Below are 23565 nucleotides of genomic sequence, written 5' to 3' on the forward strand. Positions count from 1 at the left end.
GTCACCCCCAAAGCCAATTCCTCCTTTGGTTGCCTCTCCTTCCAGTTCTCTGCTGCCAATGACTGGAACGAACTGCAAAAATCACTGAAGTTGGAGACTCATATCTCCCTCACTAGCTTTAAGCACCAGCTGTCAGAGCAGCTGACAGATCACTACACCTGTACATAGCCCATCTGTAAACAGCACATCTATCTACTCATCCCCATACTTTATTTATTTATCTTGCTCCTTTACACCCCAGTATCTCTACTTGCACGTTCATCTTCTGCACATCTACCATTCCAGTGTTTAATTGCCATATTGTAATTACTTCGCCACCATGGCCTATTTATTGCCTTAACTCCCTCATCTTACCCCATTTGCACTCACTGTATATAGACTTTTTGTTTTATTTTTTCTACTGTATTATTGACTGTGTGCTTTGTTTATTCCATGTGTAACTCTGTGTTGTTGTATGTGTCGAATTGCTGTGCTTTATCTTGACCAGGTTGCAGTTGCAAATGAGAACTTGTTCTCATCTAGCCTACCTGGTTAAATAAAGGTGAAATAAAAAATAAATAAAAGGTGGAGGTGTTGGGGGTGTCCTATTGAGGGCGAAGGGATCTATTGGTGAGGGCATTCTTCTTGGAGGTACATTCAGTCATAGTTTTGTTTATAATTATACATTGATTTATTTTTTTCTTATTTTTTTCATTATTATAAAAGTTTACTGTGATTATGGATATGCACTCATGTTGACTTGTATATTTGAACTTTCTTTTTCGCCCAGAGTACACATTTTTGATTGATTATTGTTATTGCTACTGTACCTACACTCTTAAAAACTGAAACAGAAAAAGTGTCAAATAAAATGTAGGAAAAGCCATAAGAGGGAAAAGCACGATGGGATGTGGGATTGAGGGATGGGTAGAGAGAACAGTAGAGGGGTCTGAAAACTATTATTGCTGAAATAACCACTTCCTTTTGTGACTAGTGTCTAATACTTCCTGTGGCACACATCAGATGTCATGATAGGTCACCAAAAATGATTCTGAAGTGTGCCAGGCCTTGCAGTCCCAAGATAATTTCCTTAATTTTGTGGCTAGAGTCAAATACTTTCTGTGGCACATACTACTGGTCAACATGAGCTACCAAAATTATTCCGATGTGTGCCAGGCCTTGCAATCCCAAGGTAGAAGGGAGGGGGAGGTTCGAAAGGCAAGAAATTTGCCTTGCCGAACCCCCCCCCACCCCCCCAATTTCCTTAATTTTGCGTCACACATCAGAGTCAAATACTTTCTATAGAACAAACTTCTCGTCAGGATAGTCAACCGAAATTAATAATTTATGTATGTGTGTTATATTAAACATAGAGGGAGTAAAATGTAGGCAAGCAATAAACATTTCAGAACTACTAGTCGAATATGACATGGAAAAGATGACGAATTTTGGCAGAGACTTATTTATAGACTAATACACTTGAAACACATATCCACACTTAAAACTGCAGACAATACTAGTGCCTCCCCCGCGATCAAACCGATATATAAAAAGAAACGCAGCCTAACGTGATCAGAAATCTTAACTACCAAGGTAGTCGCAATAAATAATTGAGTGCGTGCGTGTTCACGCGAAGGGGGAAAACACCGGAAATACTTTTTTTTTGCGGAGAGTAGTGTGCTTAATTTTGGATCAGTTATCTAATGTTTTCTCTTCATTCGTGTTTTTGATTTTGACATATCCTGCTTATTTGGTGGAACGATGTCGGTTGTACCTCCCAACCGACCTTCAACCGGTTGGCCACGCCGTGGACTGAACCAGTTCGAAAACAAATACATCAGCCCGCCTTCCAAACCTGTCACGCTGGAGAGAACCATCAACTTGTACGTCGCTAGCAATGAAGTGCACTTGTTATTTAACTGTCTAACTAGATAGCGGAATTTCATTTTCGGTTTTGGGTTTTTAACTAGTTAGCTATAGTGTTTCTGAATATGTGATGTAGTAGGCTAAACAAACAGGCCCACCTAGCTCGTTACGACGCACAGTGCTCTTGCATGTTGCAAACACAAAAAACATTCCCTACTTGTGGAGTAAAGCCTAATTATTGTACAATACACACACTTACGTAGCTAGTTAGTTACATAGCATGCAAACACATTAAGAGTTTACCTAACTAAGCTGCTAACATTTTATTGGGATTGGCCCTCGCAGATATCCCCTCACGAATTACACGTTTGGCACAAAGGAACCTCTCTACGAGAAGGATAGCTCGGTAGCGGCTCGGTTCCAGAGGATGCGCGAGGAGTTCGAAAAAGTAGGCATGAGGCGGGCAGTGGAGGGTGTTCTGATCGTACACGAGCACCGGCTACCACACGTTCTACTGCTGCAGTTGGGGACAACCTTTTTCAAACTGTGAGTTGGTTCTCATCCCACCTCTGCAACAATGTTGCATGGTGTCAGTTACTAATGTGTAAGCAACTAAGCATTTACAAGGAAAAGCTTGACACTTCTGTAACTGGCAGGAGCATATAGTCATTTTTTTTTTTAAGTCAACAAAAAGTGCCCCAACTGTATTTTTGAAACGTAATTGTGTGCAGTCCTGGTGGAGAATTGAATGCAGGGGAGGACGAAGTGGATGGACTGAAGCGATTGATGACAGAGGTAGGCAGGCTACATGGTCTTCATTCAGAATAGTATCATGAAACGTGACCTGACATGGTCTTCATTCAGATTATTATCATGAAACGTGACCTGATCATCTGGAAAGGTTTGCTTAGTGACATCAAAACCATTCCATTTACTTTGGTGGAAAACTGGGAGTGGCATAGAGGTTGGAAACAATTGGTCAGCTCTGACAAGTTGGAAGTGGCTTATCACTGGCAACATGGACAATAGAACCACTTTGACATCACGCTGCAGACCATTCTAGGTAAAGGGTTACGTATTTTTCAAAATGTCTCATGTTGAGCACTATTGAAGGGTAACATTGATCAGAATTTGATTTAAAAAAATCCCCCACACAGTAAAACTACGAGTGTTGGATTCCAGGGCAGATGGAGCAGCTGATTATTTCAGTTTCATTTGAGCTGGTTAACCATACCATGACTACCTAGACTTCCCATTTGCTTGTCTACTGGATAATAATTTTCTGACATAGCATGCATAGTTGTCAGAGACTGAAACTTGATTTTAGTTTTGATATTAGTTAAACATGTGTTTTCCCCACATCCGTGTCCAGATCCTGGGGCGTCAGGATGGAGTGAAGCAGGACTGGGTGATCGATGACTCTATTGGAAACTGGTGGAGACCCAACTTTGAGCCCCCACAGGTGGGTTACCAAGGAGTTATCCTTCCTGTCCTGTTACGTGAAAGGCCTCAGCATGGTTCGGCTGGCTAGGCGGACCAAGCGAGTGTGCTCGCATACTCCCTTAAAACTAGAAAAAAGCTGCAATGGTACTTTGTCCATCTTGAGATGCCGTAGCCAGTATACCTCAAAATAGAAAGAATTAATATGTTAACTCAGGAAATCTGTCATTAACTTTGATGTTTTGGCTGAGGATATCTTAGTTGTACAATTTTACATCAAAGATGTTTGGTGCCATATTTCTCAAGTGGAAAAATGTGCATGAAAATGATTAGCCACTCGTTGAATGACAACAAACACTAAAGAATCCCTACTGTTGACCAATTACCGACGAAGGGGTTACCGACTTCGGCTTACCCCCAAAAATGTGTGCACCAACAGCCCAAAAAAACCTTGCTGAAGGTTAAAACAAACAAAAACGTCACAATGTTGTCATAATATATGCACAAACTGTTTTGGAAGGGAAGTATGCAGGGACCCCTTAAAGAACCCATGGTTCATACTATAGTTCTCAGATGAGTCACATGACCTGTCCCAGGTCTCTTTATTTTTCATTGGCTTTCACACTTATGCTTGCCTTTTGAATTTGAATACAGTGCCTTCTGAAAGTATTCAGATCCCTTTACTTTTCCCACATTTTGCTACGTTACAGCCTTATTCTAAAATGTATTAAGAAAAAGAAAAATCCTAGCAAATAAAAAAAAATATGACAAAAAATATGACAAAAATACATATTTACATAAGTATTCAGACCCTTTGCTATGAGACTTGAAATTGAGCTCCGGTGCATCCTGTTTCCATTGATCATCCTTGAGATGTTTCTTCAACTTGATTGGAGTCCACCTGTGGTACATTCAATTGATTGGACATGATCCAAATGGAAGAAGTTTGGAACCACCAAGACTCTTCCTAGAGCTTGCTGCCTGGCCAAACTGTGCAATCGGGGTAGAAGGGCCTTGGTCAGGGAGGTGACCAAGAACCCGATGGTCACTCTGACAGAGCTTTGGAGTTCTTCTGTGGAAGTGGGAGAACCTTCCAGAAGGACAACCATTTCTGCAGCACTCCCCCTATCAGTCTTTTAAGGTAGTGGCCAGACGGAAGCCACAGTAAAAGGAAAATGACAGTCTGCTTGGAGTTTTCCAAAAGGCACCTAAAGACTTTCAGACCATGAGAAACAAGATTCTCTGGTCTGATGAAACCAAGATTCAACTCTTTGGCCTGAATGCCGAGTGTCATGTCAGGAGGAAACCTGGCACCATCCCTACCGTGAAGCTGTGGGTATGTTTTTCAGCGGCAAGGACTGGGAGACTAGTCAGGATCGAGGCAAAGATGAACGGAGTACAGCGAGATCCTTGACGAAATCAAATTGATTTATAAAGCCCTTCTTACATCAGCTGATATCTCAAAGTGCTGTACAGAAACACAGCATAAAACCCCAAACTGCAAGCAATGCAGGTATAGAAGCACGGTGGCTAGGAAAAACTAGCCGAAACCTAGAGAGGAACCAGGCTATGAGGGGTGGCCAGTCCTCTTCTGGCTGTGCCGGGTGGAAATTATAACAGAACATGGCCAAGATGTTTAAATGTTCATAGATGACCAGCAGGGTCAAATAATCATAATCACAGTGGTTGTCGAGGATGCAACAGGTCTGCACCTCAGTTGGTTTTTCATAGTCGATCATTCAGAGTATCTCTACCGCTCCTACTGTCTCTAGAGAGTTGAAAACAGCACGTCTGGGACAGGTAGCACGTCCGGTGAACAGGTCAGGGTTCCATAGCCACAGGCAGAACAGTTGAAACTGGAGCGGCAGCACGGCCAGGTGGACTGGGGACAGCAAGGAGTCATAAGGCCAGGTAGTCCTGAGGTATGGTCCTAGGGCTCAGGTCCTCCAAGAGGGAGAGAAAGGGAGAGAATTAGAGAAAACATACTTCATTTCACACAGGACACCAGATAAGACAGAAGTACTCCAGATATAAGAGACTGACCCTAGCCCCCCGACACACAAACTACTGCAGCATAAATACTGGAGGCTGAGACAGGAGGGATCGGGAGACACTGTGGCCCTATCCAACGATACTCCCGGACAGGGCCAAACAGGAAGGATATAACCCCACCCACTTTGCCAAAGCACAGCTCCCACACCACTAGAGGGATATCTTCAACCACCGGCCTCGTCTCAGGATGGTAAGTTGAAGTATAGCCCACAAAGATCTCCGCCACAGCACAACCCAAGGGGGGACGCCAACACAGACAGGGAGATCACGTCAGTGACTCAACCCACTCAAGTGACACCCCTCCTAGGGACGGCATGGAAGAGCACCACTAAGGCAGAGATTCCCAGTGGAGAGAGGGGAACTGGCCAGACAGAGACAGCAAGTACGGTTTGTTGCTCCAGTGCCTTTCCGTTCACCTTCACACTCCTGGGCCAGACTACACTCAATCATAGGACCTACTGAAGAGATGAGTCTTCAATAAAAACTTAAAGAAAACCTGGTCCAGAGCGCTCAGGACCTTTCACCTTCCAACAGGACAACAACCCTAAGCACACAGCCAAGACAACGCAGGAGTGACTTCGGGACAAGTCTTTGAATGTCCTCCGGATTTGAACCTGATCGAACATCTCTGGTGCGACCTGAAAATAGCTGTGCAGCAACACTCCCCATCCAACCTGACAGAGCTTGAAAGGAACTGCAGAGAAGAATGGGAGAAATTCCCCAAATACAGGTGTGCCAAGCTTGTGGAGTCATACCCAACAAGACTTGAGGCTCTAATTGCTGACAAAGGTACTTCAATAAAGTACTGAGTAAAGGGTGTGAATATTTCTGTTTATTTTTGCTTTGTCATTATGGGGTATTGTGTGTAAACTGATTTTGGGGTGGGGGGGGTTAATAAAGTTTTGAATAAGGCTGTAACCTAACGAAATGTGGAAAAAGTCAAGGGGTTTGAATACTTTCCAAAGGCACTGGACTTCAAAACCCATGTCATGAGAATCCATTAAGTTAGGGTTTTCTGTTTTATCTACAGTACCCCTACATCCCAGCACACATTACCAAACCCAAAGAGCACAAGAAGCTATTTTTGGTTCAGTTGCAGGAAAAAGGTAAGTTGACCAGCCTGTGATGTTCTTCTCCAAGGTGGCATAGCAGTTCAGACGTCTTTTGTCCTCGTCTTGTCGTGTCCTGTATATATATATATATATTTACAACTTTTTCACATACATTTTATTTTTATTTTCCATCAACTCATCTTCAAAACACTCTCCTGCAACCCGCCTCACCAATGTATATTTATAAAAAAGTATTATTTACCTCAGATCTGTAATCCTCCAAGAAGCTATCCAGAAACTCCAGGAGGCTGGCCTGAAACTAGCCAGTAGCTAATCCAGAAGCTAGTTCAGAAGCTAGTTGGCTCCTTTACTGGCAAGTCGTTGGTGTTCAGCTAACCACGGTTTGTGGTCATCGGCTATCCTTTGGCTCGAAAGTCTATCGCCAGTTCTGTACGGCGCAGCGCGGCTCGGAGCGGAGCATACCGGACCAATTTTTCTCTCCATGTCCCTGGATTTCGACTGCTCTCTGGACATTCATGCCCGGATCTCACAGCTAGCTAGCTGCTATCCGTGTGACTATCGGCCTTCGTCGATTCCGGAGCAAACATCAATTGTTCCGGAGCTAGCAAGCTCCGTCAATCACTCCTGAGTTCCATCAATCGCACCTGGGCTGCAGTCGCCTATCCGGACCCGTTTTGCTGCCTTCGCGGAGCCCCACCGGGCCTTCACAACTGGACTGCCGACGTTATCTACCCGAAGGAGTTATTCGGCTGGCTCCTCCGTCGCGACGTTACCTGAACGCCCATCTGCGGCCTGCTAACCGTTAGCTGTCTTACCGGCTGCTATCTGAATAGACAATCGGACAATTTTTTAAATATTTTTTGTATTATTATTATTATTATTATTATTATTATTATTATTATTATTATTATTATTATTATTTTTATTTATTTATTATTTTTTTTAAATATTTATTTTATTTTATTATTATTATGTTTTCTTCTTGGGCCTCTATAACTATATCTATTGTTTTTATTTTTGTTGTTGTGTGATTTGGATTGATCCCCTCTACCACACGGAACCCCACTAATCTACTGACGGAGCGCAGGAGGTGGCTAACAACAGACCTCCATCCTATGCTAGCTTGCTACCGATGCCCTGGCTAGCTGTCTAAATCACCAACCAATCTCTCCACTCACCGGACCCTTTTGATCACTCGACTAAGCATGCCTCTCCTTAATGTCAATATGTCTTGTCCATTTCTGTTCTGGTTAGTGTTTATTGGCTTATTTCACTGTAGAGCCTCTAGTCCTGCTCACTATACCTTATCCAACCTATTAGTTCCACCACCCACACATGCAATGACATCTCCTGGTTTCAACGATGTTTCTAGAGACAATATCTCTCTCTTCATCACTCAATACCTAGGTTTACCTCCACTGTATTCACATCCTACCATACATTTGTCTGTACATTATACCTTGATGCTATTTTATCGCCCCCAGAAACCTCCTTTTACTCTATGTTCCAGACGTTCTAGACGACCAATTCTCATAGCTTTTAGCCGTACCCTTATTCTACTCCTCCTATGTTCCTCTGGCGATGTAGAGGTGAATCCAGGCCCTGCAGTGCCTAGCTCCACTCCTATTCCCCAGGCGCTCTCTTTTGACGACTTCTGTAACCGTAATAGCCTTGGTTTCATGCATGTTAACATTAGAAGCCTCCTCCCTAAGTTTGTTCTATTCACTGCTTTAGCACACTCTGCCAACCCGGATGTTCTAGCTGTGTCTGAATCCTGGCTTAGGAAGACCACCAAAAATTCCAAACTACAACATTTTCAGACAAGATAGAACTGCCAAAGGGGGCGGTGTTGCAATCTACTGCAAAGATAGCCTGCAGAGTTCTGTCCTACTATCCAGGTCTGTACCCAAACAATTTGAACTTCTACTTTTAAAAATCCACCTCTCTAAAAACAAGTCTCTCACCGTTGCCGCCTGCTATAGACCACCCTCTGCCCCCAGCTGTGCTCTGGACACCATATGTGAACTGATTGCCCCCCATCTATCTTCAGAGTTCGTGCTGCTAGGCGACCTAAACTGGAACATGCTTAACACCCCAGCCATCCTACAATCTAAACTTGATGCCCTCAATCTCACACAAATAATCAATGAACCTACCAGGTACCTCCCCAAAACCTTAAACACGGGCACCCTCATAGATATCATCCTAACCAACTTCCCCTCTAAATACACCTCTGCTGTCTTCAACCAAGATCTCAGCGATCACTGCCTCATTGCCTGCATCCGTAATGGGTCAGCGGTCAACCGACCTCCACTCATCACTGTAAAACGCTCCCTGAAACACTTCTGCGAGCAGGCCTTTCTAATCGACCTGGCCGGGGTATCCTGGAAGGATATTGATCTCATCCCGTCAGTAGAGGATGCCTGGATATTTAAAAAAAAATGCCTTCCTAACCATCTTAAATAAACATGCCCCATTTAAGAAATTTAGAACCAGGAACAGATATAGCCCTTGGTTCTCCCCAGACCTGACTGCCCTTAACCAACACAAAAACATCCTATGGCGTTCTGCATTAGCATCGAACAGCCCCCGTGATATGCAGCTGTTCAGGGAAGCTAGAAATCATTATACACAGGCAGTTAGAAAAGCCAAGGCTAGCTTTTTCAAGCAGACATTTGCTTCCTGCAACACTAACTCAAAAAAGTTCTGGGACACTGTAAGGTCCATGGAGAATAAGAACACCTCCTCCCAGCTGCCCACTGCACTGAAGATAGGAAACACTGTCACCACTGATAAATCCACCATAATTGAGAATTTCAATAAGCATTTTTCTACGGCTGGCCATGCTTTCCACCTGGCTACTCCTACCCCGGACAACAGCACTGCACCCCCAACAGCAACTCGCCCAAGCCTTCCCCATTTCTCCTTCTCCCAAATCCATTCAGCTGATGTTCTGAAAGAGCTGCAAAATCTGGACCCCTACAAATCAGCCGGGCTAGACAATCTGGACCCTTTCTTTCTAAAATTATCTGCCGAAATTGTTGCCACCCCTATTACTAGCCTGTTCAACCTCTCTTTCGTGTCGTCTGAGATTCCCAAAGATTGGAAAGCAGCTGCGGTCATCCCCCTCTTCAAAGGGGGGGACACTCTTGACCCAAACTGCTACAGACTTATATCTATCCTACCGTGCCTTTCTAAGGTCTTCGAAAGCCAAGTCAACAAACAGATTACCGACCATTTCGAATCTCACCATACCTTCTCTGCTATGCAATCCGGTTTCAGAGCTGGTCATGGGTGCACCTCAGCCACGCTCAAGGTCCTAAACGATATCTTAACCGCCATCGATAAGAAACATTACTGTGCAGCCGTATTCATTGATCTGGCCAAGGCTTTCGACTCTGTCAATCACCATATCCTCATCGGCAGACTCGACAGCCTTGGTTTCTCAAATGATTGCCTCGCCTGGTTCACCAACTACTTCTCTGATAGAGTTCAGTGTGTCAAATCGGAGGGTCTGCTGTCCGGACCTCTGGCAGTCTCTATGGGGGTGCCACAGGGTTCAATTCTTGGACCGACTCTCTTCTCTGTATACATCAATGAGGTCGCTCTTGCTGCTGGTGAGTCCCTGATCCACCTCTATGCAGACGACACCATTCTGTATACTTCCGGCCCTTCTTTGGACACTGTGTTAACAACCCTCCAGGCAAGCTTCAATGCCATACAACTCTCCTTCCGTGGCCTCCAATTGCTCTTAAATACAAGTAAAACTAAATGCATGCTCTTCAACCGATCGCTACCTGCACCTACCCGCCTGTCCAACATCACTACTCTGGACGGCTCTGACTTAGAATACGTGGACAACTACAAATACTTAGGTGTCTGGTTAGACTGTAAACTCTCCTTCCAGACCCATATCAAACATCTCCAATCCAAAGTTAAATCTAGAATTGGCTTCCTATTTCGCAACAAAGCATCCTTCACTCATGCTGCCAAACATACCCTTGTAAAACTGACCATCCTACCAATCCTCGACTTTGGCGATGTCATTTACAAAATAGCCTCCAATACCCTACTCAACAAATTGGATGCAGTCTATCACAGTGCAATCCGTTTTATCACCAAAGCCCCATATACTACCCACCATTGCGACCTGTACGCTCTCGTTGGCTGGCCCTCGCTTCATACTCGTCGCCAAACCCACTGGCTCCATGTCATCTACAAGACCCTGCTAGGTAAAGTCCCCCCTTATCTCAGCTCGCTGGTCACCATAGCATCTCCCACCTGTAGCACACGCTCCAGCAGGTATATCTCTCTAGTCACCCCCAAAACCAATTCTTTCTTTGGCCGCCTCTCCTTCCAGTTCTCTGCTGCCAATGACTGGAACGAACTACAAAAATCTCTGAAACTGGAAACACTTATCTCCCTCACTAGCTTTAAGCACCAACTGTCAGAGCAGCTCACAGATTACTGCACCTGTACATAGCCCACCTATAATTTAGCCCAAACAACTACCTCTTTCCCAACTGTATTTAATTTTTATTTATTTATTTATTTTGCTCCTTTGCACCCCATTATTTTTATTTCTACTTTGCACATTCTTCCATTGCAAAACTACCATTCCAGTATTTTACTTGCTATATTGTATTTACTTTGCCATCATGGCCTTTTTTGCCTTTACCTCCCTTCTCACCTCATTTGCTCACATTGTATATAGACTTGTTTATACTGCATTATTGACTGTATGTTTGTTTTTACTCCATGTGTAACTCTGTGTCGTTTTATCTGTCGAACTGCTTTGCTTTATCTTGGCCAGGTCGCAATTGTAAATGAGAACTTGTTCTCAACATTGCCTACCTGGTTAAATAAAGGTAAATAAATAAATAATAAATGTGACAGTTCATATCAATTGATTGATGTTGATCGCTGTGGTTATCACCTGTATATAAGAGCTTTAAGAAGGTTAACATATTTTGATGTGTAGTTATGTTGGTGTGTCTGAGTGGATGTGGATATTGACCGGTTGTCTGTCTCCCAGCACTGTTTGCAGTGCCCAAGAACTATAAGCTGGTGGCTGCCCCTCTCTTTGAGCTGTATGACAATGCCCCAGGCTACGGGCCAATCATATCCAGTCTCCCACAACTGCTGAGTAGGTAAGGTATTCACCATACTGCTGTATATTCACCATAATATGAAATAGCTTATTTGCTAAGACTCAAATCAGAGTACAACTGGCATTTTAAAGATGGACAAATGTGCATTATAGATTAGTTCTATTTGTGTTGCAGGTTCAACTTCATATACAATTAAATCCTACTACTTGAATGTGGCGACACAAGGACTGTCTCTGTGAGTTCAGTCTGGGCAGAAGAGAATAGGCAAGCAGGATTTCACTACACTTCTCTTAAAACAGAGTCCCCAGTGATACTACACATTTAAATATTGATCTGGATGTTTAGAAAATAAGAGAATGTATTCATCTTTCTGTGTCAACCTTTACAGAACTATTACTTTGTGACATGAAACATTTTGTAGTCACACAAGTATTGATTTTCTATGTTTGTAGATGGGAGTTGACTGTTTTTAGAACAGTGCTTGTTTTAAAAAAAAATCATTAACATACTACTTTGTCATCTTTCATTACTTTTTAAGGAATTACCAAGGAGTTATTTTATTTTAAATTAAAGATGGCTTTAAAACATAACTAAGAAACTGTTTCCCCTCTGACCATATTGCTGTTTCAATACCAATGGTAGGGTAGCTATCACACCAGTCTAAACTAAATGCAATTGTTTGTCTGTTCCCAATTATCTACGCATGTTCCTATTTTCATCAATAGTGGTGTATAGAATGCTTTTCGTTGACATTCAGAAGAGCAGAAGGATATCAAGGATTCTGTATCGAGGAATGGTCCAAGATCCCTCCCAACATGTTCTCAAATCTCATAAAAATACTGTTGTTATCCTCGCAAGGGGAGGGTGCTAGAGTATTCAAAACAGGGGTGCCAATAATTTAGACCTGTATCTTTAAAAACATATATTTGTTAAACAATCTGTTAAAGCATTCTATATTAGTATAAAATATTTCACCAACAAATCACATTTTATTGGTCATGTACACATGTTTAGCAGATGTTATTGCAGGTGTAGTGAAATGCTTGTGTTCCTAGCTATAACAGTGCAGTAGTATCTAAAAACAATTCACAACAATACACATCCAAAAGTAAAAGAATGCAATTAAGAAATATAAACATTAGTTTGAGTGATGTCAGAGTGGCATTGAATAGAATACAGTATATGCATATGAGATGAGTAAACGGTATGTAAACATTAAAGTGGCCAGTGATTCCAAGTCTAAGGTGTCAGGTTGCGTAACCGGGTGGAAGCCGGCTAGTGATGGCTATTTAAGTCTGATGGCCTTAAGAGAGAAGCTGTTTTTCAATCTCTCGGTCCCAGCTCTAATGCACCTGCACTGACCTCGCCTTCTGGATGATGGAGGGGTGAACAGGCAGTGGCTCGGGTGGTTGATGTCCTTGCTCTTTTTGGCCTTCTTGTGACATCGGGTGCTGTAGGTGTCCTGGAGGGCAGGTAGTTTGCCCCCAGTGATGCGTTGGGCAGAACGCACCACCCTCTGGAAAGCCCTACGGTTGCGGGCGGAGGAGTTGCCGTACCAGGCGGTGATATAGCCCGATAGGATGCTCTCGAGTGTGCATCTGTAAAAGTCTGAGGGTTTTAGTGGCCAAGCCAAATTTCTTCAGCCTCCTGAGGTTGAAGAGGCGCTGTTGCGCCGCCTTCACCACACTGTCTGTGGGTGGACCATTTCAGATAGTCAGTGATGTGTACGCAGAGGAACTTGAAGCTTTCCACTTCTCCACTGCTGTCCCGTCGATGTGGATAGGGGTGTGCTGTTTCCTGAAAACCACAATCCGCTCCTTTGTTTTGTTGACGTTGAGTGAGAGGTTATTTTCCTGGTATCACTCTCCCAGTATCCTTACCTCCTCCCTGTAGGCTGTCTCGTCATTGTTGGTAATCAGGCCTACTACTGTTGTCGTCTGTAAACTTGGCCACGCAGTCATGGGTGAACAGGGAATACAGGAGGGGGCTGTGCACAAACCCTTGTGGGGCCCCAGTGTTGAGGATCAGTGAAGTGGAGGTGTTTCCTACCTTCACCACTTGGGGGCAGCCTGTCAGGAAGTCCAGGACCTAGTTTCACAGGGTGGGGTTCAGACCCAGGGTCCGAGCTTAGTGATGTGCAATCTTACATAGGTATTCCTCTAGTGCAGATGGGATAGGGCAGTGCGATGGTGATTGCATCATCTGTGGATCTATCAGGGGGGTAAGTGAATTGAAGTGGGTCTAGGGTGTCAGGCAAGGTAGAGGTGATATGATCCTTAACAAGCTTCTCAAAGAACTTTATGATGACAGAAGTGAGTGCTACGGGGCGATAGTCATTTTGTTCAGTTACCTTTGCTTTCTTGGGTACAGGAACAATGGTAGCCATCTTGATGCAAGTGGGGACAGCAGACTGGGATAGGGAGAGATTGAAAATGTCCGTAAACACTCCAGCCAGCTGGTCTGGTCTGGAGGACGTGGCTAATGATGCCGTCTGGGCCAGTAACCTTGTGAGGGTTAATACGCTTAAATGTCTTACATTGTCTACGGAGGAGGAGAGCCCACAGTCCTTGGTAGCGGGCCACGTTGGTGGCAGGTTAGCGGGCGAAGAAGGTGTTTTGCTTGTCCGGAAAGCAAGACGACAGTGTCCACGACGTGGCTGGTTTTCCCTTTGTTGTCCGTGATTGTCTGTAGACACTGCCACATACGTCTCGTGTCTGAGCCGTTGAATTGCAACTCCACTTTGTCTCTGTACTGACGTTTTGCCTGTTTGATTGCCTTACGGAGGGAGTAACTACACTTTGTTCGGCCATATTCCGTCACCTTGCCATGGTTAAATGCGGTGGTTCACACTTTCAGTTTTGTGTGACTGCTGCCACCGTTTCTGGGTAGGGTAGGTTATAATTGTCACAGTGGATACATCTCCTATACACATCCTGATGACCTCAGTCACTGTGTCTGTGTATTCATAAATGTTATTCTGAGGCTACCCAGAACATCTTCCAATCCTCGTGATCAAAACAATCTTGAAGCATGGATTCTGATTGGTCAGACCAGCGTTGAAAAGACCCTAGCGAGGATACTTCCTGTTTGAGTTTCTGCCTATAGGAAGGGAGGAACAAAATGGAGTCTTCAGTAGATTTGCTGAAGGGAGGGCGAGGGCGGGGGAGGGCCTTGTAGGCATTTTGAAAAGTTGAATAACAGTGGTCCAATGTTTTACCAGGGCGAGTACTATAGTCAATGTGTTGGTAGAACTAAGGTAGTCTTTTCCTAAAATTTTCTTTGTAAAAATCCCCAGCTACAATAAATGCAGCCTCGGGATATGTGGTTTCCAGTTTGCATAAAGTCCAGTACAGAGACTTCTCTTTGGATGTAATATGGTCGGCATTTGATTGAGGTATTCTAGGTTGGGTGAACAAAAGGACTTGAGTTTCTGTATGTTATCACAATCACACCATGAGTGGTTAATCATGAAACATACACCCCCGCCTTTCTTCTTCCCAGAGAAGTCTTTATTCCTGTCTGCGTGATGTACTGAGAACCCAGATGGCTGAATGGAGGGGGATAGTATATCCCGAGAGAGCCATGTTTCCGTGAAACAGAGTATGTTACAATCCCTAATGTTTCTCTCGAAGGAGATCCTTGCCCTGAGCTCCTTTACTTTTTTATCCAGAGACTAAACATTAGCGAGTAATATACTCCGAAGCGGTGGAGAGTGTGCACGCCTCCTGACTCGGACTAGAAGTCCACTCTGAATACCTCTTCTCCGTCGGCGGCGTTTTGGAGCAGCCTCTGGAATAAGTTCAATTGCCCTGGGGGGTGCGAACAAAGGATCCAATTCGGGAAAGTCGTATTGCTGGTCGTAATGCTTGTGAGTTACCGCCGCTCTGATATCCAAAAGTTTTGAGGGAGAGGTTGTTGTCCTGGCACCACACGGCCAGGTCTCTGACGACCTTCCTATAGGCTGTCTCGTCGTTATCGGTGATCAGGCCTTCCACTGTTGTGTCATCGGCAAACTTAATGATGGTGTTGGAGTCGTGCCTGGCAGTGCAGTCATGAGTGAACATGGAGTGCAGGAGGGGACTGAGCATACACCACTGAGGGGCCCCTGTGTTGAAGATCAGCATGGCGGATGTGTTGTTACCTACCCTTACCACCTGGGGGCGGCCAGAGCTGGGCGATATGGCCAAAATATCATATATATAGAAATATATATATAGAAATATATATATATATATATATGGTATTTTTCTAATTTGACGTGACCCTAGGGTGGCAACACATATTCTAAATGATTTCAATGGGTTTTTATCCATTCTGATTGTTTTATACGGTTCAATTAAACTTCAACCAAAAATAATTTCCTGCATTTCCATCAATTTCTGCATTTCCTGCAGTCATTTGATATCAGATCCACACTGCCACGATATGGGCAAAAATATTAGGCCTTATTTTTTACCAAATGTTTCAATTGCAATTTAGATCAAAACACTTTTTTTGAACTTTTGGAATCATGGAAATAGAATGTTTGTTATAATAATAGTGGGTACTTTGAATACAGTCTTTGACATGACAACGAATGAAAATGCCATGGGCGAGTTATTGTGACAGGGTAGGAACCAAAGTGATTTTCAGTGTTTCCTAGAGGACCTTATAATCTTTGGCTACATTAAATCTTTATTCATATAGCCAACATAGTCATGCTTCGCCTATACTGTTGCACAACATGCTGATTTAAACCTCCACCAGTACTGGTATCAAGCTGTATTAGCTAGCTACGTTTGCTCTGACTCAGTACTTTTATTAGCTAGTTAGTTAGCTAGCTAGCTAACTAGTGATTAGCATTAGTGTCTAATACGATTTAGCAAAACTTGCAAAAAAAATACAAACTAGCTGTTTGCAGATGTAAAAACCACAAACTAATATTGTAATTATAGAACGCTTGTGGATTTATATTAAGACCAAAGTGGAAACAACATCATCATCAACATTGTTGCATGTACTGCATTGACCATGCAGACGGAACGAAAGTGTCTCATGGTCAAGCAACAACAAATGTGCTCCTTGAGTGACTGGGTGGGACTAGGTCTGTGTGGAAGGTGGCATGGAGAGAGAGCCGAGAGGGATGACTTAAATAGCGGAGTAAGCTATAAAAATGGATGTTTCACATGGCGTATCACATTTAACAAACCAAACATTCAAATAATGTTATAGAAGGTAAAGTAAAACCCAAACCGGTCCGTGCATAAATACCGATATATAGTAAAATACGGTATACCGCCCAGCCCGATCAGGGACTATGGTGGTCTGCTTGAAACATGTTGGTATTACAGACAGGGAGAGGTTGAAAATGTCAGTGAAGACACTTGCCAGGTGGTCAGCGCATGCTCGCAGTACACATCCTGGTAATCTGTCTGGCCCTGCGGCCTTGTGAATGTTGGCCTATTTTAAAGGTCTTACTCACTCCGGCTGTCGTCCGGAACAGCTGTTGCTCTCATGCATGTTTCAGTGTTATTTGCTTCAAAGCGAGCATGGAAGTAGTTTAGCTCATCCGGCTCATGTCACTGGGCAGCTCTCGGCTGTGCTTCCCTTTGTAGTCTGTAATAGTTTGCAAGCCCTGCCACATCTGACTAGCGTCGAAGCTTATGTAGCACGATTCGATCTTAGTCCATTGTTGACGCTGTGCCTGTTTGATGGTTCGTCGGAGGGCACAGCGGGATTTCTTATAAGCTTCTGGGTTAGAGTCCCGCTCCTTGAAAGCGGCAGTGCTAGCCTTTAGCTCAGTGCGGATGTTGCCTGTAATCCATGGCTTCTGGTTGGGGTATGTACGTATGGTCACTGTGGGGACGACGTCATCAAGGCACTTATTTATGAAGCCTGTGACTGATGTGGTGTACTCCTCAATGCCATTGGAAGAATCCTGGAACATATTCCAGTCTGTGCTAGCAAACGGTCCTGTAGTTTAGCATCTGCTTCATCTGACCACTTATTTTATTGACTGAGTCACTGGTGCTTCCTGCTTTAATTTTTTCTTGTAAGCAGGAATCAGGAGGATAGAATTATGGTCCGATTTGCCAAATGGAGAGTCATGGAGAGCTTTGTATTTGTTTCTGTGTGCGGAGTAAAGGTGGTCTAGAGTTTTTTTTTTTTTCCCTCTGGTTGCACATTTAACATGCTGATAGAAATTTGGTGAAACGGATTTAAGTTTCCCTGCATTAAAGTCCCCAGCCACTAGGAGCGGCGCCTTTGGATGAGCATTTTCCTGTTTGCTTATGGTGGAATACAGCTCATTGAGTGCGGTCTTAGTGCCAGCATCGGTTTGTGATGGTTTATAGACTGCTACAAAGAATATATATGAAAACTCTTGGTAAATAGTGTGGTCTACAGCTTATCATGAGATACTCTACCTCAGGCGAGCAAAACCTTGAGACTTCCTTATCGTGCACCAGCTGTTGTTTACAAATATACATAGTCCGCCCCCTTTATCTTAACAGACGCCACTGTTCTATCCTTCCGATACAGCGTATATCCAGCCAGCTGTATGTTGATAATGTCGTTGTTCAGCCAAGACTCCGTGAATAATAAGATAGATTAAACTACCAACGGGACATTAAAAACTTTGATTTTATTTTCCAATGATTGCAAGTTTGCTAGTAGAACGGAAGGCAATGGGGGTTTATTTGATCGCCTACGAATTCTCAGAAGGCAGTCTGACCTCAGTCCTCTTTTTCTTGGGCTTATCTTCACACAAATGACAGGGATTTGGGCCTGTTCCCGGGAAAGCAGTATGTCCTTCACGTCGGGCTTGTCAGACTCGTTAAAGGGAGAAAAAAAAAGCTTCTGCCAGTTCGTGGTGAGTAATTGCTGTTCTGATGTCCAGAAGTTATTCATAAGAGACTGTAGCAGCAACATTATGTACAGAATAAGTTTTTTTTTAAAGATTTAAAAAAGACAAACAACGCAAAAAAAACCGAAGGAAAAAAAAAACAGTTGGTTGGGAGCACTTCAAACGTCAGCCATCTTTTCCATCGCCATGATACCATCAAGACACAGAATCAAGGCAAAGCATAATCAAGACAAGGAATCAGAGTCAACCCAACTTCACAAATGCAACTTCAGATCTCCATTGCAGTTCAACTCATCAGATTAGTGTGAGCATTGCAGTAGCTTCGTGCGGGGCAAGTGATGATCAGACAGGTTCTTTGGCAGAATACATGTGTGTTTGTTTTTTTGTGTTATAAATTAGTGTTATTACTTACACATCTTTTATGATTAGAAGTATGTAAGGATACATTGTGGTTTTTGCAATGAATTTCCTTAACTCATTAATGTTGAAAAAAAGTCCCCTCCCCTGCCTTATGCCACCACGAGCCTGGCAGTAGGTTTCTGCACTTGTCCTTGTCGCATGCGTCTTCCCACCTGCGCCAGGCAGTGAGTTCTAAATAAATACCCGTTTTTTTGGTTGTCTGCACTACAGACTGCTATATCGGTCCGCTAAGGTTATTTGATGTGTAGTATTTTGTGATTGCTAGTCAAATGTAGGCCAGTGTGGTTTGTCTCGACATTTATAGCTCTCGGTCTCTCAAAAGACAGACCACCTTCACCTCCTTCTGCTCAATCCTTGTGCTATTGACTGTGTTCCATGTGTTTGAGGCTTGAAGTACTCAACCTTGTAGTCCAGACCTATACTCATGACATTCATATTTTTTATTGAGTTTTTTTTTGCTTTTTCAGAGCCGAGAGATTTGTTCACTTGTATGTGCTGTGTACTGCAATTCAGCTTTCAGCTGCCAAGTACGACCTACTTGTAAAATTTGAATAAACTACTACTACAAAAAAAGTCATTGTGAAGCTTTGAAATGCTGTGTGCCTTCTGTATATTTTACAGTGTGTTTCCTTCCTTTTATTAAAACTCATTGACCTGCGGAATGAAATGTTTGAAATATATTGGGTATCAATGGCGGTCGGTGCCGTTTAAGATGAGGGAGGCCCAAAAATGTTTTCTAAGCATTCCCTTATTTCTATTACAGCATATTGGAGAGTGGAGGCCGCTGAGGGGAGGACAGCTCATTATAATAGCTGGAACGGAGTTAATGGAATGGCATCTCCATGTGTTTGATACCATTCCACTAACTAGTTAGTGCTCCCCAACCTCCTGCCACGACCTCCTGTGGCATTCGATGATGGTCATTCATATTCCATTCACCCTAGCTCAATGTAACATCGATAGGTTTAGGCTACTACATGATACTCAACTTTTCCCTATACCCATCATAAGGTTGCTACAACCTAGCCTATGGCTGAGAGTTTACAACATTGGCGCACGGGTCGAGAGAAATTGGAGTAATCAAAGTGACAGACAGTGACGCATTCAATACCACCTTGTACACTCTTGACTGCATGTAGCTGATTTGGCTGTAATCATTAGTCCAACGAGAGTTTCTATTGGACAAGTTCAGATACTTTTGTATATATAGTGTATGTGGACACTCCTTCAAATTAGTGGATTTGGCTATTTCAGCCACACCTGTTGCTGACAGGTGTATAAAATTGAGCACACAGCCATGCTATCTCCATAGACAAACATTGGCAGTAGAAGAACCTTACTGAATTAGCTCAGTGACTTTCAACGTGGCACCGTCATAGGATTTCACCTTTCCAACAAGTCAGGTCATCAAATGTCTGCTCAACTAGAGCTGCCCCGGGTTAACTGTAAATGCTGCTATTGTGAAGTGGAAATGTCTAGGAGCAACGAGGGCTCAGCCCCGACGTAGACCACACAAGCTAACAGAACGGAACCGCCAAGTGCTGAAGCGCGTAGCGCATAAAAATAGTCTGTCCTCGGTTGCAACAATCACTACTGAGTTTCAAACAGCTTCTGGAAGCAACATCAGCACAAAAACTGTTCGTCGGGAGCTTCATGAAGTGAGTTTCCATGGCCCGAGCAGCCACACCCAAGCCTAAGATCACCATGTACAATGCCAAGCATCAGCTAGAGTGGTGTAAAGCTCACCGCCATTGGACTCTGGAGCAGTGAAAACATGTCTCTGGAGTGATGAATCACGTTTCACCATCTGGCAGTCTGACAGACAAATCTGGGTTTGGTGGATGCCAGGAGACTGCTACCTGCCTCTGCATAGTGCCAACTATAAAGTTTGGTGGAGGAGGAATAATGGTCTGGGGCTGTATTTCATTGTCCGGGCTAGGCCCCTTAATTCCAGTGAAAGGAAATCTTTCTCAACGATTCTGTGCTTCCAACAACAGTTTGAGGAAGTTCCTGTTTCAGCATGACAATGCCCCCATGCACAAAGCGAGGTCCAAACAGAAATTGTTTGTCGAGATCGGTGTGGAAGAACTTGACTGGCCTACACAGAGCCTTGACCCCAACCCCATCGAACACCTTTTGGATTAATTGGATTAATTGCCTGACCTCACTAATGCTCTTGTGGCTGTATGGAAGCTAGTCCCCTCAGCAATGTTCCAAGATCTAGTGGTAAGCCTTCCCAGAATAGTGGAGGCTGTTATAGCAGCAAAGGGGGGACCAACTCCATATAATGCCCAGGATTTTGGAATGAGATGTACGACGAGCAGGTGTCCACATACTTTTGGTCATGTAGTGTAGGTTTATCCCCGTTTCGTTCCGTTTGCTTCTGTTTAAGAAATGTTTTAACAGAACTGGCGGACTGAATACACCACTGATCAAACGCAAACACAGTTCACTTTCATAGCAGCCACATACAAACAGCATGATCACTTTGCTCCTTGTATAATTCCTTCTTGCATCTACGCACTCGGTTTTCCCTTCATGCCAAACCATAAATCATATAACCGCTAACCTCTACACGCAGCCTACATTGTTGTCACCATATTAGCTAATGGCATAGTCAACATAGCTACTAGAACTAACGTGATTGTAAACCCGCTACAATGCAGTACAGTGTTGTCAGCAAGCAGTTTAGCAGTTACACCGGCAGTCCTGGTGGCAATAAATTAATAAAACCAAAAGCTTACCTTGACTTGGAAGAGTTCCAGCCAGCTAGCTAACATAGCATCTTTCTCTGTTTGAGCTGGGTGTTTGAGTAGGCTAAAATAGCTAGCTGCATTCACTAAAGTGAAAGTGGAAGAAAATACAATGTAATATAGTTAGCTCTCTCTCTTGCTTATACTTCACTTTTGAATTTGTTCAAAACTGTTCAACTACTGTCTTTCTCTTTGAGTCAACTACTCACCACAGTTTATGCACAGCTGTCTTAGCTAGCTCTATCTTATGCTTTCAATACTAGATTCATTCTCTGATCCTTTGATTGGGTGGACAACATGTCAGTTCATGCTGCAAGAGCTCTGATAGTCGTCATAATTACTGTCTATGGAAAAGTCTATGGAAGGGGGTGAGAACCACGAGCCTCCTAGGATTTGTATTGAAGTCAATGTACCCAGAGGTGGATGGAAACTAGCTGCCCTCCAGCTAAACCGTGATGCTACCCTACAGAGTGATGTTGAGGCTACTGTAGACCTTCATTGCAGAAAAGTGTGTTTTAATAAATTATTTGGTGACGTGAATATATATTAGCTTTATCTAAAAATGATCATCTTGAATGTTTCACTTTATTTGTATGAAATTCACTGAGGAGGATGGTCCTCCCCTTTCTTTTGAGGAGCCTCCACTGTGGGTATATTGAGCACTTGATTTATGAATTTACTAAATAACTAACAAAAACTGCTGTTTCTTTGGCAGAATAAATGTTTGTATGCATTTTGTTACATTTTTATTACTTTGTAATATGGTATTTTAGTGTTTTTATTAGTAAGCAAGTAGGACTGCTCTTTTACTTGTCTGAAAGCTGAAGTCTGAAGTCACCCCAAAAAATAAAGGTCTGTAACACCATCGAAAGTGTGACTGAAAATGAGTGAAGTACATACAGTACATTCAGATAGTATTCAGACCCCTTGACTTTTTCCACATTTTGTTCTGTAACAGCGTTATTCTAAAATGTTTGAACCCCCACCACACATGGGGCGGCAGGGTAGCCTAGTGGTTAGGTGTTGGACTAGTAACCGAAAGGTTGCAAGTTCAAATCCCCGAACTGACAAGGTACAAATCTGTCGTTCTGCCCCTGAACAGGCAGTTAACCCACTGTTCCTAGGCCGTCATTGAAAATAAGAATTTGTTCTTAACTGACTTGCCTAGTTAAATAAAGGTAAAATAAATGTTAAAAACGTATAAATCTACACACATTACCCCATAATGACAAAGCTAAAACAGAAATACCTTACTTGCATAAGTATTCAGACCCTTTGCTATGAGACTTGAAATTTAGCTCAGGTGCATCCTGTTTCCATTGATCCTCCTTGAGACGTTTCCACAACTTGATTGGACATGATTTGGAAGGGCACACACATGTCTGTATAAGGTCCCACAGTTGACAATGCATGTCAGAGCAAAAACCAAATCATGAGGTTGAAGGAATTGTACATAGAGCTCTGAGACAGGATCGTGTCAAGGCACAGGTCTGGGGAAGGTTACCAAAAAATGTCTGCAGCTTTGAAGGTCCCCAAGAACACAATGGCCTCCATCATTCTTAAATGGAAGAAGTTTGGAACCACCAAGAGAGCTGGCCACCCGGCCAAACTGAGCAATCGGGGGAGAAGGGCCTTGGTCAGGGAGGTGACCAAGAACCTGATAGTCACTCTGTGGAGATGGGAAAACCTTCCAGAAGGACTACCATCTCTACAGCACTCCACCAATCAAGCCTTTATGGTAGAGTGGCCAGACAGAAGCCACTCTTCAGTAAAAGGCACATGACAGCCAGCTTAGAGTTTGCCAAATGGCATCTAAGACTCTCAGACGGTGAGATACAAGATTCTGATGAAACCAAGATTGAACTTTTGGGCCTGAATGCCAAGAGTCACATCTGGAAGAAACCTTGCACCTACCCTACTGTGAAGTATGTTGGTGGCAGCATCATGCTGTGGGGATGTTTTTCAGTGGCAGGGACTGGGAGACTAGTCAGGATCAAGGGAAAGATGAACGGAGCAAAGTACAGAGA

General features: G+C 43.5%; 1 protein-coding gene across 1 annotated transcript; it reads left to right on the plus strand.

Moving 5' to 3' along the window:
* Window positions 1-1256: 1256 nt before the first annotated feature.
* Window positions 1257-19360, plus strand: LOC109888654 (cleavage and polyadenylation specificity factor subunit 5). The gene is made up of 7 exons (XM_020479819.2): window positions 1257-1862; window positions 2191-2391; window positions 2577-2640; window positions 3218-3307; window positions 6368-6443; window positions 11446-11560; window positions 11696-19360. The coding sequence occupies exons 1-7, from the start codon at window positions 1741-1743 to the stop codon at window positions 11715-11717; spliced, it is 690 nt and encodes a 229-aa protein (XP_020335408.1). The 5' UTR covers window positions 1257-1740; the 3' UTR covers window positions 11718-19360.
* The last annotated feature ends 4205 nt before the right edge of the window (window positions 19361-23565 follow it).

This window comes from Oncorhynchus kisutch, linkage group LG4, assembly GCF_002021735.2.
Source record: "Oncorhynchus kisutch isolate 150728-3 linkage group LG4, Okis_V2, whole genome shotgun sequence".
In the NCBI taxonomy this organism is placed as follows: domain Eukaryota; kingdom Metazoa; phylum Chordata; class Actinopteri; order Salmoniformes; family Salmonidae; genus Oncorhynchus; species Oncorhynchus kisutch.

What these genes read in the sequence shown, in the direction of transcription:
- LOC109888654 (XM_020479819.2), top strand. Translation starts at nt 1,741, where the DNA reads ATGTCGGTTGTACCTCCCAACCGACCTTCAACCGGTTGGCCACGCCGT. An exon ending in TGAAGCGATTGATGACAGAG is followed by an intron (nt 2,641 to 3,217) that starts GTAGGCAGGCTA and finishes ATCCGTGTCCAG; the next exon opens with ATCCTGGGGCGTCAGGATGG. An exon ending in CTCCCACAACTGCTGAGTAG is followed by an intron (nt 11,561 to 11,695) that starts GTAAGGTATTCA and finishes TTTGTGTTGCAG; the next exon opens with GTTCAACTTCATATACAATT.